Below are 16,356 nucleotides of genomic sequence, written 5' to 3'. Positions count from 1 at the left end.
TTCATTGACAAAAGAGTCACAAAATGAATTTTGAATATTGAAGCCATCATCTTTATTACATTGAATTATAAAGATTAATTTGAATAGATTTTGTATATTATGGAGATATAACACAAAAATCTGAAAGTACTCTCATTCGCAGTTTATCTAGAGATACACTCAGATTTTTGTGTTATATCTCCATAACATAAAAAATCTATTAAATTTAATCCTTAAATAACCATCTTCATTGTAAGAAACCCACAGTTGATTGCACAGAGATACAGTGTAGCCTCCTGGAATCAATAGACACACATTAAGATAAAGAAATTACAGTAATTGATAAATTACAATGTAAACCAATAATCTTACATTTCACATTAAATAACAGGACTTTGGAGTATGTTACATAATATGAGTTTTGCTTGAGATGTATTAAGTCATTCACCCATGAAGACACATTAAACTCTTCTAAAGCTCAAGCTGGAACAGTTCAATATAGAAATTTCTGGGGTGAATCAAGTCAATTAATATATTTTCAGGCACTCACCTCCTGGAGCTTTAAATCCACGTATGTATAATGTTTACATGTCTCCCAAAGATTAATGTCCTTTGATATGATTTACCAATTTATAATTGACAACCATTCATACACAGGAACGTTAGGTCTCATGGTTTCCTGTCTCATATTTTTGGCCAATATTATGTAAATAAATTACTTGACAAATAGACAATAATTATTTATACTGGTATACCGGTATATATTATAAACATTCTTAAAAAATGTTTTAATAGACAATTGAATTCAGTATTTCAAGGATAAAACTTTTTTCCTCAATGAAATATTATCTGACATCTCCGATATTATAGTATATAAAATATTTTATGTACATTATCTATGATTTTGTTTGTTAATCTTGTACTGCAACATTTAAAGCTACATGTATATTAAAACTTAATTAGAAAATAGTGTTTTGTTTTGATTTTGACACACCTAGCAGAAAGGTTTATGACTATTTATGTTACCTGGTATATGGTGTAATGTAAGTACCTGTAACCAAATTATCTTTACATAACCTCTCACATTGATTGAGCTGGGTTAGATGTCCGAAAAATTCACTAGTTTTCCACCCCTTGGATTCAAGTTCAAAACCCACCACATGGCACTGTTGCCAGGTTCTGGCTTTAGGTTGGCAATTTTTCTATAGATCTTGCTTTGTTGTCATTTTCATGCAAGGGTTTTCAAAACATAAACACATCTTGAAGTTTTAATTTTTGCTCTTGAAAAAATGTCTCATAAAATCATATAAGAAAATACTCATGGTCCTATATATTATATTTTCTCCTCCTAACCTTGGCAACTCTGGGTGTTATACTAGGATATAAGATAAAGCCAAATGCACAACCAGGAGATACGCAGGTCCTTATGCATGTTGAGATGAACAGCAAAAACCAAACACGTTTTGTATGGCCTTACCATATGTAATAGAGTTTTCTTAGCTTTATATTATTAGGACCAGTTACAGTACTGTAGCTTTCTTCAGACAGAGAATTGCACCAGCCAGAGTAAGAATCTAAACCAAGAACTATGAAGCAATCAGCTGACCAATCGTCTTCACTCGGGCGCTCCGGTTACCTTCCACTCTAAGACACCTCGCGCACTAACATCTAGGCCATCAAAAGTGATTTGTATAAGTTGTATAACTTGTTTCGCAATCGATGTAAAATAAATAAAGTTCATACCGGTATTTCCATAAATCTTCAAAACAAGCAGATCAGGTTCACTCTGGATATCATAATGTTTTCAATCTTATTGTCACTCCGTTTCATAAAGGATCCGTGAACATCCCACTAGTGGTTACGTTCTGGTGACATTTCGAATTGGTCAATTAAATTTCTACTTCCAGGATCTTTGAAGTAAATCTTAGGGGACAAAAAGATTGAAGAGCTGTCAGAATCATTTTCATGTATGTGGTTATCCTGCTAAAGAGCACAAAATAGCTATATATGCAGTAACAAAATGTTTCAGTTGACAGAGCTAGATGGATTCAAACTGAAGTACATATGTACAGGGAGTATAAAGGTTATCAGAATGTGACCCTGATAGAATGTTGTATAAGTGATATACATGTAATTTAATCAGAGTGATAATTTTTCAGAAAATAGAAAAGAAAAATCACCAAAACATTGCAGTACACTTTTAATTTTGTTTTATTTACAAAATACAATGTATGTGTAGAAAATATCTATAGAAAATGAAATCAATGTACATGATAATTTAGATGTGAACTATTCACAAAGGACGGTATTATGGTAATGATATTCAGGGCTATTTCTGTAAAGTGAATTGCTCTATGAATTCTTTCTGTTCTCTTTCTTCTTTTAGTAGAGCTTCATACTGTATCCGCAATCTGTTGAAATAATAAAACAAAGTTTTAGGAATATATCTCCATCACAATTGTATTTCAATAAGTCTTACATACAATTACCAATGGAGATTAAACCTTAACTGTAATTCATAACCTGATGTGACAAAGTAATCTTATATTTAAACTCACACTCCTTCTGAATCAAGGACTAGAAAAGACTATTGTGGAATTTCAGGGGTGAATGATTTAAAGCAGCATTGGTGCTACCCATTGATTTTCACATTTACGCCCACCTTAGTTGTGTACCATTGTAATCAATTATCACAGCATGTAAAGCAGTTGTGTAATACTTGTACAGTACATTGCAGAGCTACCCATTGATTTTCACATTTATAACCACCTTAGTTGTGTACCATTGCAATCAATTACCACAGCATGTAAAGCAGTTGTGTAATACTTGTACAGTACATTCAAATCACCAAAGATTTGTGAGCTTTATTCCATACTAATGTCAGAAAGGGAAATAACTCTTAATATCATGAATTATTGACATTTAAGTGTTTTACATTTGGGGCATTTTATATAAATTACTGCCCTTGCTAGGGATCAAACTTGAGACTTTTGACTTTCTAGTCTAATGTAAAACCCAACGAGCTAAGAGAAATTAAACTCTCTCTAGTCAAAACATTTGCATATTGAGTCAAGATTAGCAAGATACTTACATGTACCTATCTTCTATTAAAGGAAAAGCAAAAAATAAACATAAAAAGAGTTTTGTTACAACATTGACATATAGAATTACCTTTCAAGCTGCATTTTCTTTTCTGATGTCAAAGCTTGGAGTTGTTGCTGTTGTGACTCTCTCTGTTTTGCAATTGATTTTAATAAATTACGCGAACCAATGGCCTAATAAAAGAAAGAGATGTCTTTGTTAAATATATTATAATCTGTTATATCAAATTTAACTTTTGAAGTTTCATTGCAAATGTAATAGAGATTTAAATGTTACAATTTGGTAATTTGATAATTTCAAATTTTTCACCCACCATTTTACAATACAAATTCTCTATGACAGAAAATGTCATACCAAACCAGATATAAATTACTTTTAGATATATTCTAATTCTAAATGCTATAATCTCAGACATTTTTATCTCCCTCTCTCAAAAAAAAAAAAAAAAAAAGGTTTTACCTTCATTTTTTCTTTTTCCACCTCTTTTGCAACATTATCTACCACTTCAATAAAAGTCCCAACAATCTTTTGAAACCCACCAATTTCTGAAAAACAAATTTAAAATATTAATACGTGTAACATGATTCAGATAACACAATCATGCAGTACTTAATTTAAGAGTATGGTTTTAATAAACAGTGTAAACTTCCCAAAACCGAACCTTCTCAAAATTGATCATCTCTAGAAACTGAACATGGATTACATGTGCGGAATGAATTCCTTTTTTATTAATAGTAAATAAAACTTCCCAAAATCGATCCCTCCCAATTCTGAATACCGGACGGATTTTGAGATCGGAATAGTCAAATGTAACTAAAATGCACTTCTGAAAACCTGTCTTACCAGAGCGACACTGATCGCTTGTATTGAGGTCTGCAAATCAACCGACTGTGAAATACACACGTACCTGTAACCATAGTTGTCGCATGCCTTGTTCTGGGGCATGTATCCAGGTGTGAGGGCTATAGGTATATGTACACAGTAATTATACCAGAGATATTGGAGTAATTATTTTCATCATGTCTATTGTTTAGATATTTAACGAAGGTCTACCACGTGCACACGGTTTGTTTACTGTAGGAATATAAGCAGAGCTAGTAATGAAGAGAAAATTTTGAATTTAAAATAAGAGTTTATAACGTAAATTCTCTGTATGAAGAAGCCGAAGCCATTTATTGTTTTAGAAAAAGACCGGCATCGACTGATCATCGTGTAATTAGATAATATTTAATTAATATTATTCTTGACGGAAGCGATCGGCTGTATGTAGGTTAGATCAGATGAGAACATCCCCAAGAACATTCACACAACTAACTAGGTTTATAAGCGATAACAAAGTAAAGATTGTTGTAATCCATTCCTTTTAAACGTATGATTCCCTCTTTTGTGGTAACATTCACATTAACAATTAATATCGGTCGGTTATAACGAACACTAGGCATACCGTAATTACAGTATAGTGTAGAAAACAACTTCTGATCAATTAAATCCGGATCGTTATGATCGATATTCCATTCACTTCTCCAAACCGAACCCTCTCTAAACTGGCTGAAATTCTATCCACTGTATGACTATGATCGGTTTAAGGAAGTTCCACTGTAATAAATTCATACAGTAAAACACAGTTATTGTGAATCTCTGGGGACTGACTAAATCACTTTTTTCTATGTTCAAATCCTAGTCTAGGCACTATATTTTCTTCTCTCCTGTTGCATTAAGTCATAACTATCCCAAATTCATTGCAAAATATTATAGCGTAAAACAATGTGAAAATCATTTGCAACTCATATCTTATCTATCAAAAACAATTGATGTAGATCCCTCAATATTTTGACAAATTAAATGTAGTACAACATCTAGCTTTTTTTTTTTTTTTTTTTTCTTTTCAAAAGAAAAATGTGAAAACTGTAATATGCACACATTTTTTTTTATCATGAAAATATAAATCATGAACATACTAATTGATAAATAAAAATCAATTTATGTATAATAAGCAAGTTGCAAGACCTAGCAATAGTGTACAGTGTTTTGAGTATGATGTAGGCAGCTTTTAGCTTTTCAGGTGCAAGTGTTCTCGACAAAAACATTCATGCTAATGAAATTTTCTCGTGATTCCCCAGAGATTTTCTTCTTTTACTTACTGTCAACAAAGTCTTTACATTCTTCTTTTAATTCTAATGTCTGTTGTTGAACTTCAGGTTCAAGAACTCGTATTTTATTCAGGTCATCAAAGTGAAGACCAGCCCTGGCTAATGCTTCGTCTGCCATTTTACAACAAAGTGAATGTCAAGGAAATCGGTGTGATATTGACGCTTAAAGTAATTGAACCTTTCATGCAAACGCTCGCAAGACTGAGTTTGTACTTAGTCGTTGTGTAGTTTCGTAAATAAATTTCAAATGCAAATATTTATTTATAAAATAACTCATTATTGCCAGGTATGAGCATAGAAAGTATATTTTCAATTTAAATTGATATCTTTTTATGTGGAAAAGAAGGAATCTATGTAACTTTTTCATCAAATTATATGCGAGCTTCGTATTTTTTCTAGCTTTGTATGATTTGGGTGGGTGTTGACGTCATATTTTTTCTCGTACTTTAAAGTGGAGTTCTATATATAGATACGGGTATAAATAGAATTACCAACCAATGTTCTTCAAAAATGTGAGGAGACGTCTTCCAGGACACTTCTGAAGCAGGCAAGATGAGTAATAGTAATATTAATCGTGTATAAATTACGAGAAATACCGTCTGAACTACAGACCGCCGTAGACATTTCTCTCCATTTAGGGTTGATCTCAACCCCCTCCCTCTGACTCAATGATGTCTGGGGAGACAAAAACTGTGATCAAGGGAAACTCCTCCAAGTATGTGAAGCTAAATGTTGGAGGGACACTCCACTATACCACCATTGGAACGCTCACCAAACAAGACACCATGCTCAGAGCTATGTTCAGTGGAAGGATGGAGGTGCTCACAGATTCAGAAGGTATAAAAATGACAAACGTATTTATGTAGGCCTTTGGCTTGCTGAGATTTGTCACATTTCTTTTAGATCATAATTGCTCATTTCATCCATGGGGAATACATATTATTCTGGAGAACTAAAATATATACTATAGCTATAAATATATGTAACACAAAAGGAGATCAAAATGCAGCTGTAGTGTTATTAGTGGGGGCTCGAATCTGCGACCAACAATGTTTGATATATAGCTTTACAGTGTTAGCAAAACAATGCTAGATAAGTCTCAGTTGATTAGACAAATGGATTCTCTTAAATTATGATATGGGACCGAAGTATATAGTCCTAACTGTAGCGGGAATGGCATCCTTATTGGATTGGATCGATCATTGGCAACCAGGTTGCTCAGCGGTAAATCATGATCATTCGGCTAGTGTTCAGAGGTCCTGGATTTGAACCCTAGTCTTATAATCGTATATGCTCTATCGATTGAACTTTATATACACTTGTACATGGTCACCAATAATCGACACAAGCACAGTCCAATAAATCGATATGAATGTATTGCAAGATCTTTCCATAGACATTCCTTGTGGATAGCAGGTGCATTGCAAACATTCTGAAAACCAACCAGCGCTGCTGTACCAATTAAGGCTATCTGGCCATGCATTTGTCTGGTTATTGATCATGATCCCAAATAATATAGATAACTGGCCGAGAAATATGCTACACATTCTCCTCCCTTTCATTTTCAAACTGAATTCTCCATACAACCGAGCTTCGGGTTTAATTCAAATTTCCCTTGTCAAGTACAGTATGAGTACATTCATTTCTCTAGCTTTTGGTCATTGTGAGGCATATGTATCCAGTACTAGTTTAATGGGATCGAGAGCAAGGTGATCAGATAATTATAAATATAAGGGTTAATGTTCCAATCTGGAATCTCCAGATACTAGCCTAACCAATCTGTATAGCTATACATCATTCGATAAAAATGGAAAATGAAAAATTGTTGATAATTTACATATACAATGTATATTTTTAGTATTACATGTGACTATTTCTATTTTAGTACAGTAACACTGTATTTGAAGAGATCTAGATCAGAGAAGCTAAATGATCATGATATCGATCTTATGAGACTACTTCAGTACTGTAGTGTATTTGTACATGTATTATGATACATTTTGTTATTAAATGCCGACTTCTTATTTCAGGTTGGATACTCATAGATCGCAGTGGTAAATACTTTGGCCAGGTGCTGAATTTCTTGAGGGATGGTACTATTCCGCTGCCCGAGACACGACGAGAATTGATGGAGCTTCTGGCGGAGGCCAAGTATTACCTTGTACAGGATTTGGTGGTGCTGGTGGAGGCTGCAGTAAAGAACATGGACCACACTGTGGAGCTCGTGTGTAAAGTCCCTCTCATCACCTCACATAAGGAGGAACAACTACTGCTCACAACCTCCACTAAGGTATACAGTGCCACCACTCTCATTTAGGATAGTCATAGGCTCTCTCTTAGTGTATCCACTAAGGTATACAGTGCCACCACTCTCATTTAGGATAGTCATAGGCTCTCTCTTAGTGTATCCACTAAGGTATACATTGCCACCACTGTCATTTATCGATAGCAGCATGGGTTTCCTCTTAGTGTATCCAATCCAATTATCTTATTGTTAACAATACCAGTAGACTACACCTACTGGTTGATATACTGTGTAAAGGAATTATGGTTAAGGTGTTCCAACATATTCCCTGCTAGCTGTCTGCCTCTGGGTTTGAGTTTGATTCTCATGTGAAACAGTTTCCAGGTACGGGTACTGACAGTAGGTTTGTGGTTTAACTCCACATACACTAGCTTTCCTCTACATCATTATCCTTGTGTGTCTTTAAATGATCCTGAATGTTAATTAATAGATTGTAAAAATGCTTCAGTACAATACTTTGCTTTAGGCTATTATGTCATTAATGGGAAAACAGTGACTACTGGTATTTTAATCCAGCTTGCTCATATTCTGTCTATTGTGGCAAATTACCAAGATTGTTTAAATAATTTGTAAACACAGAGCATGTCCTAATTGTATCAATTTCAATGGAAAGTGGCATAAGGCAAAGTAACTCCATAATTGATTTTTGAAACTTGATAGAATAAGATTAAACATTGGTAATTACTATCTGTGCAAAATGCTTTGCCACAATTTTACAATTCATTTTCTTTACAGCCTGTGGTGAAGTTAATATGTAACAGACATAATAACAAGTATTCCTACACAAGGTAAGACTGATATATTATACATTTTATTTCCAACATTATGTTATATGTCTCTTTAATATTAAATACAATTAATATGATATATACATATCATATACATTTTAATTAAAAGATGAATTTTTAAATCAGGAAAACTTCAAATAAATAAATTTGAATTATCAATATCATAATAACAGAGACACAACAAAATTACCCAGTATGTTGCAAATCACACAATAATATTATTAGCCAATTCATTTTATCATTATCAACCTGGCTGAAATTCCAGTAACCATATATGTTATGGTAATACAGTCCTCACTTTGTCTTTATTGTGTATTATTACTAAATCACTGTACATTAATAATTCTATAATTTTTCAGCAACTCTGATGATAATTTACTGAAGAATTTGGAACTGTTTGATAAACTGTCGTTACGTTTCAATCGTCGAGTATTATTTGTGAAGGATGTGATAGGGAGTAATGAGATTTGTTGCTGGTCCTTTTACGGCCACGGATCCAAAATCGCTGAGGTCTGTTGTACCTCTATAGTGTACGGCACGGACAAGAAACACACAAAAGTAAGTACTCAGGAATACCGGTAGGTAACCTGTGTTAAAAGTCTCAAGTCAATTTTGAAACATACTGTCAGAAATTTTGTTATCTTAAAGTCATCAGACTTCAGTTTTATCAACGTTTCATATAATTAAATTAAAGGAAATTGTAGAAATTTGGGGGAAATCTAAAGATAAGGAACCGAACCTACGATAACTTCTGTAATTCTAAACCTATGAAGAACTTTAAATTATTAGTTACAGAGTTTTCTTGTATTAAGGAATATTGATAAAACTGTTATTATTATCTTTATTTCCTCCAAAATGAAGAGTATATAATGATAATAAAAATGTATATGAAAAAACCCCATATGATAACAGCATGAGATAATATGTACAAAATTAGACAGAGAATAGTGGGGGGGGGGATACTTAACATAATTATTATAAATCAGAGAAAGAGAGAAGAGGCCACAATTCTCTCAGATATTTCTATATCAAATTATTTTCAATATTTATATATATTCATAAACGAGTAAGTTTTAATCAGTTACATATACAAATTGAACATCTTTTTTAAAGTATACATGCATGTCAATCTGAATTGTTCTATATCATACCATTCCAATGCATAGTCCAAGGGACCTCCTAATAATACAGGTATTAGCTCAAAATCTGAGAGGGAGTATAAATATGAAATAAAATCTACATTTGTGATTGATACATTTGAACACACCGGTATGAAATCATTTCTTAACTGTTCAGTTAATGAACAATTCAGAACAATATGACCAACAATATCAGTGTAAAAGTGTCCACAAAAGTAACATAATATTACAGAATTTTCTAAACGTATATCTTACATTTTCAAGGCAATTTGGATGACGTAGAGCTAGTTTCCAATGGTAATGGGGTTTTAAACAATCATGTAATGATAACAATCGTGTGAATTCTGCGTCATTTGACATTCTCAATTTCCAGGCATTTGTTTCATACATAGTTACAGATTTGTGGACTAATGCCTTCCAACAATATCTGGAACGGAAAGATCCATCATCAAAAATTTTTAAGACATATTCATATAAGTTGTATTTTGGTAATGTCTGGAGTAAAACCTTTTTGAACATACGTAGTCACATTATTTAAAGGGACAATTAATTCTACGAGAACATTAAAATTTGTATATATATCGGAAAACCCCCAGTTCTAATGGAAATTAGATCAGTCGGTTTTACTGTGATATGTCAGAAAATCCCATGGTGGTGAAATGCGTGTGAAATGTTCAAACTCACTCGCTGTCCGCCATTACACATTGTGGTCAAATATCTTGTATGCCGAACCCAGTCCCTTGCTCGTAGAGTAATGCTACTTTTGTCTAGAACAGCTCAAATCGCTCTGATAGAAGTGTGTTTACCTTATTAGGTGAATTGTCTTGCCTAAAAAATCATTATATCACCTCCACAGCGGTTATGTAGTTCATTTGTTTAACGTGCATGACTTTGGCTCGGATATTGGTACAGCGTACATATTGTACCTGCTTAATCGTATTGGTCAACGATTTGTAATTACAAAGGTATCAATTAAAATACTAAACAATGACGTGGAATTTGTCAATATCTAATGTTATATGTTTCATAAGAAATTTAGAACAATACATTTATGAAATATTTTGCTTCTTGGTTATGTAAAAGAATTAGCGTGAGTGAATTGTCCCTTTAAAAAATATCTCACATTGAAAATTCTAAAAATCAAATTTGTTCTTTTCACTCTGCAAACTCTGCCTAGGAACAATAGTTTTTTAATGTCTATATAAGCCAAATATCTACCAAAGTTGATATACCTGATTTTTTTAGCATTAAGCAGGACACACAATTACTTTGACTTAAATTAAACAAAGTAATCAGTATGGTAGGTGCTATAGGATCTTAAGTTTATGAGGGTAAAATGTAATGTAATCAATATTTAGCCTGATTACTAGACAAATAAGGTTATTTTATAAATCTTTGAATAAATTGTTTCCAAAGTTGTTTAAATGATCTGATATGGATGGACAGTAATTGTTATATACAATGTACTTGTTACTGATAAAAGTTTGTAATAATTGTAGGTTGAGTTTCCTGAGGCTCGTATATTTGAGGAGACCCTGAATGTGCTGCTTTATGAGAACCGTGAATCCCGCCCAGACGAATGTCTCATGCAAGCTACGAGGGGATACGCTGATGTGCACCACAACAGTGATGAAGAAATGGAGGAGAAACTGGAGCGGAAAGATCGAATGCGTCGGAAATAACTACATGTATTTAATATGTATGGTTATTGAATGTTAACTTGTTATAGTGTATGGACATTGTGATAAAGTGTGCTGCGAGCTTCATTAGAGAGCCTGTCTCCCCCACCTACATCATGGACTCATCCATATCAGTAGATTTCAGACCTGTCTTCCCCACATACTGGATAAATCTTGGAATCATCCATATTGGTAGATTGTCACCCCACCTTCAACAAAGACTCATCTTTAATAGAATAAGTCTCTACCATTGTAAGTGTTCATTGACCCACTTTTTATGTGATTTTAAGTCACTTAAGTAAAAATTTCCTTTACCAAAGCCAAAACTTCTTTTAATAATATGCATTGTCTTTGGGAGGAAATATCTCAATCTTGAAATAATTCTTTAAAAAATACCTAGAATATGAATTTTGTAGATTTAATGAAGATCAAAATAATTTGTTTTTCTAAAACAGTCTGTCTGAATTGTGTTTGATGGGGGACAGGATGAAGCAGTTTATTTCAGGCTCCTATATGTTTTATTGGGGAGGGCCAGGGACTCTGGGTAGGAGAGGGGGGTGTAAAAGTGGGTTTAGAGCCATTTAGTTGGGGACATAAAGGGCAGGCACAGTTTTCAGGCTCGTACAGGTGGTAGAGGGTGGGGATAGGGGTTGGGAGCATGCAGTGTGTTAGGCTCCAAGTGTAGCGTGTCCGAAATAGTATATGTTACCCCTAAACTGTTCCCATGCTTGTTGCGTACAGAGTAAATGTTTTTAATTTTGATGAATCTATATTTCGTTAAAGAAGTATACCATGTAAGTTAATACTGTGTAATGTATTTGAACAGTGTTAATTAAGGAATGTCCTGAATAGACTGCTCATAAGATTTTAACCTAAAATGCATTTCTTAGTACACACTGTAACCCATTATAGTAACGACTCACAAATTTGCATGTTACCTTACTGACTATTTCAAGTACGTTGATCAGAGCTCTGTTCATCTAAAACTCAGACTTTACTTTATCTGCTAATTAGATGAAATCAGCTATGTTCGTCTTCGGAGAAATGTTTATATCATTCATCTCTGAATTAAGTAAGTAATATTTAGATCTTAAATTGCCTTCATTATTATAATAGCGAAAAAAAATTCAACTTCAGTTGAATTTATATACTGTATTCGCCGTAATTAGCGCCCAGGGCCCTTAAACAAAGGGAGCGCTTATTAATGAACCAAAATGTAATTTATGGGACGAAAAAAGTCAGGCATGTTTTAAATCTTTTTGTACTTTCTGGTACATTAATCTGTTACAGTAAACATGCATATGCCTTTTATCGTTTAAGACACATGATTATTTTGTGATTCACATGTAAAGGATTCACAAGTTCATGTAATATGGGATCCAATGCTGATGTTAGAGGCATCACATGTTATAAAACATTGTTAAATCCATGGAATTAAGGTGTTTATACAACTTCAACTTTTCTCTAGAATAGGGGAGGGGCACATATAGGGGGAGGGGCGCTAATTATGGGGAATATGGTAACTCATACTGTTTAATTCTAAAAGATTTGATTTCCCAAATAATACTTTTCGTAACATAGATGTATTCAGGTAACTTATGGTCCCTCTATGAGTTAATATGCTTTGACTGTATCTTAGGTCACTCAACAGAATTTGTCAATAATAACTTTGTCAGGTGTTATTGTACTATTCAGCATTAACTAGGGGACTGGTAACTACCATTCTGATCTATCAGGGTTACTTCCCTTTTGTTTTAAACTCAATTTCACCTCTTCTAGGATACAACTTTATTTTTAGCTCTTCTGCTTTTTGAAGCTCTTCCATCTATGAGGTGGAAGATCTTCTGAGAAGACTGCTCTTCTTAGAAGAGCCTAAATCGAGTTGGACTATATAGACAGAGTGGAATAAAGGGAAATATCTAACTAAAGGGAAGTAACTCTGATAGATAAGAATGCATTGTTACTGTTGCCCCGAAGATTACCTCAAGTGTAAATGCCAAATATATAGGTTATAATATTTGACTATGTTCATTGTCAGATTTCTCCTTTTAAATGTAATTGGTATGCCTGGTATCAAAATGAGTTTCCTTGTGTGTTATTCCGTATTTGCATATTACAGAGTTATCTGTCCTTGCGGGTATGTATTGATTGTGACGTCATGTGTTTGTGAACATAACGTCATACTTTTCGGAGAAAACGGCATGAATTGCGCTCACAAAATAATGATGTAACAATCGATATCTACCCGCAAGGGAGCTAACTCTGTAATATGCAAAGACAGAATAGCCACATGCACTATACTGGAAGCAGTTGTTTTCCTCTGAAGTAAATATTACAGTTTGAAATACTGTTAAAATATGACTGTTTTTTGTATGATTATATATAACCATCACTGTATCATTACTATGTGAGTAAACTGTATTGTCTACACAGTTGTGAGTATATTCTTATGTTATTATATTGCTGTCCCGCTCACTTCCTAATAACAAATTACAAACCACATGCTATATTAAATATATTAAAATATTTATTTTACAAAAAAGAAAAGAATTTATATAGAATCATAGTACAATATTTTATCTAAAGAATAATATGAAAAGATATTTTTTTCGTACATCAGTGCTCAATAGAATGTTTAATAAAACCAAATGTAACTGTATGTGATCATTTTTCAAAGCTTTCACTCTCTTTCACTCTATGTTGATTAAGGAATATATCATATTTTTTTTTTGTAGTTAAAGTATATCAATAAAATGTGAAGTTAATGCATATTTTCTAATAAAAGTACCAAAATGGGCCTTTGGAAATTTAAAACCTATTGTTATGATAACTTGTACAAGTTTTCTAGGACCTGGCACAGATTGAAAGTTTTGAATTTACGTTGATTATAATACGCGTACTGATTTCATTATACAAGTAACTACATCCCTCTCTGTAGCAAAATATAAGAATTGTACTATTAAAATATCAGATTCCAAAGTTGTACATTCTTTGTGCTGTGAATTGCACTGCACAGGAACCTTGATTCTGTTTAATGAATCCAGTGCCGGCTTTGAGATATATATACTAATTTCAATTTACTGTATAAGTACAATATCTAAATGAATTGCATCAGTTTTGTACCAATATGTCAGAAATGTACAAAAATTAGATCCCAAAATGCACACTCTGTGGATTATATCCTGTACAATATTGTTGACTTGTTTACTTCAGTGTCAGAGATATTCTGATTTCATTATGCTGTATTCCGTACTGCATTACCTCCGCGTAACTGTTGGTATCCATTGTGATGTCATTACTTTGTGAGCACAATTAACTCATATCGTTTTCTCTGAAAAGTATGATGCTACCCCCTAAAACACATGACGTCACAATCAATACTTACCCGCAAGGGCAGATAACTCTGTCACCTGCAAATATAGAATAAGTACCAATATGTGAGAAATGTACTGTATATCAGATCTGGTACAGCCCTTGTGTGGTGAAATGTACTGTATATCAGATCTGGTACAGCCCTTGTGTGGTGGAATGTACTGTATATCAGATCTGGTACAGCCCTTGTGTGGTGAAATGTACTGTATATCAGATCTGGTACAGCCCTTGTGTGGTGAAATGTACTGTATATCAGATCTGGTACAGCCCTTGTGTGGTGAAATGTACTGTATTTATCAGCTTTATCAGCAAGCTTTGTATTTGATGCTGATGCCAAATCATGCATGTCCTTGTTCTCTCTTCTGTGTTTTGTTAAGAAGAAGAGAAAGGATGTCTATTAGACTCATAGTGACTATCATACCTTGTTTATTTTGTTCTGTACGGCTAAATTATTATTTCTGTGATTTTAATTGATTATCTGAGATCTGAGTTTTATTAAAGTTGCTATTGTATTGACTTTCTCGTTATTATGTTATATATCAGTGCTTTGTTAAAATGAAATGAAGAATGTCTTAACATGTACTTACCGTATTCGCTGTACCCAAGGCACTTAAGAATTGTAATGAATGGAGATATAATCATTTATTACAGAACAAAAATATGGAAGTTGTGGACGAAAAAAAACTGTATAAAGTCTGCTATATTTTAATGCTTCCTCTACTCATGACACAATCATCTTTCACTGTAAACATGCCCTTTATCCTTTGAAACATAGTATTACTAGTGATTACTACCCCTATCGTAATATCCACCTTGGAGGCTTGACAATGTCGCAGAACGACTGATGGCATTTTAGAAGAATATTACTGACCAATCATAGGCCTACAAAGTCTCCCTTTTAAGATTATAGAGAGAGAGTGACGCAATACTTCAAAGCCATACAGTCAGAATACAGACATTCAATTCTTTTGATGTATAAACTGCCTGTCTCATCTGCTACTGCATACTGAGCCTTCAGCTTTTCTATGACATAATCCATGAGTGGATATTAAGACAGTGAAACTTCAGGAATATCGAGAATTACCCATAGATAACTATTTCAAATACATTTATATTATGAATAATACAATACTTTCTACTTATACTAATTTATTATACATAAATGCAAATCTTTCGGCTACATCTATTACAAAGAAGGTAAAATTAAAGTTGGAAATTTGAAAATATTTTGTTTATATCCCCTTGATTTGTAGTGTGTTTTGGGTACATATGTACACCATATTACGACTAAATTATCTCCGATTCTTCATGTATTTTGATGCTTGATGTTCTAATATGATTGTTGGTCAATCAGTTTATCTAGATGGACATTTTCTGATGGGAAGTTGTAATAGACATCATCACCGAATTATCTCCCCTGATACAGAATATTCTGTAGGAAAATCATATCTATGTCATCTGGATTCAACACCATAAACACATTTTTATTCTCTGAATGTTTTGTTGATAAACCATCACATTTCTAATCAACACTTCTATCCAATCTAGCTCCTTTAGTTAAGAAGGTTTACATTTTTCTTAGTCCAAAGCCATGAAAATCTTTCAATATATATATAAATATTTTACTCTTATGAACCTTAAACCTATTGTAGCTATGATTGTACTATAACATTCTTCAAACATATTTTTTACATCTGTGTGCAGCACTTCAGAAGAAAGTGCACGGGTATATACAACAATGCAATTAAACATAGATCTGACATAAAAATGCATTTCTTGGATATAAATATATTTGCACTTGATATTATTAAGATGATGTATAAAATATCATGAGATTATTTC

At 33.2% G+C, this 16,356-nt stretch overlaps 2 protein-coding genes across 2 annotated transcripts; one reads left to right on the top strand and one right to left on the bottom strand.

Annotated features, from left to right (window-relative positions):
* Positions 1–2,162: 2,162 nt before the first annotated feature.
* Positions 2,163–5,386, bottom strand: LOC138312365 (intraflagellar transport protein 20 homolog). Its single transcript, XM_069253271.1, has 4 exons — positions 5,223–5,386; positions 3,541–3,626; positions 3,151–3,254; positions 2,163–2,390 (listed from the first exon to the last, which is right to left on the bottom strand). Exons 1-4 carry the CDS (start codon positions 5,347–5,349, stop codon positions 2,309–2,311), a joined length of 399 nt encoding a protein of 132 aa, XP_069109372.1. The 5' UTR covers positions 5,350–5,386; the 3' UTR covers positions 2,163–2,308.
* Positions 5,387–5,630: 244 nt separating this feature from the next.
* Positions 5,631–15,031, top strand: LOC138312368 (BTB/POZ domain-containing adapter for CUL3-mediated RhoA degradation protein 3-like). The gene is made up of 5 exons (XM_069253273.1): positions 5,631–6,068; positions 7,262–7,521; positions 8,272–8,324; positions 8,684–8,882; positions 10,963–15,031. Exons 1-5 carry the CDS (start codon positions 5,900–5,902, stop codon positions 11,143–11,145), a joined length of 864 nt encoding a protein of 287 aa, XP_069109374.1. The 5' UTR covers positions 5,631–5,899; the 3' UTR covers positions 11,146–15,031.
* Positions 15,032–16,356: the final 1,325 nt, after the last annotated feature.

This window comes from Argopecten irradians, unplaced genomic scaffold (assembly GCF_041381155.1).
Source record: "Argopecten irradians isolate NY unplaced genomic scaffold, Ai_NY scaffold_0293, whole genome shotgun sequence".
In the NCBI taxonomy this organism is placed as follows: Eukaryota; Metazoa; Mollusca; class Bivalvia; order Pectinida; family Pectinidae; genus Argopecten; species Argopecten irradians.
This window is presented reverse-complemented; position numbering and strand designations above follow the sequence as displayed.

Bases quoted from the DNA above. Each gene is read 5' to 3' on its own strand.
- LOC138312365 (XM_069253271.1), bottom strand. From the start codon at position 5,349: ATGGCAGACGAAGCATTAGCCAGGGCTGGTCTTCACTTTGATGACCTG. The intron at 3,627-5,222 runs GTAAGTAAAAGA...TTTGTTTTTCAG, and splicing joins ATGTAAAGACTTTGTTGACA to AAATTGGTGGGTTTCAAAAG. The intron at 3,255-3,540 runs GTAAAACCTTTT...TTCTTTTATTAG, and splicing joins TGGAAAAAGAAAAAATGAAG to GCCATTGGTTCGCGTAATTT.
- LOC138312368 (XM_069253273.1), top strand. From the start codon at position 5,900: ATGATGTCTGGGGAGACAAAAACTGTGATCAAGGGAAACTCCTCCAAG. The intron at 6,069-7,261 runs GTATAAAAATGA...TTCTTATTTCAG, and splicing joins GGTGCTCACAGATTCAGAAG to GTTGGATACTCATAGATCGC. The intron at 7,522-8,271 runs GTATACAGTGCC...TTTTCTTTACAG, and splicing joins TGCTCACAACCTCCACTAAG to CCTGTGGTGAAGTTAATATG.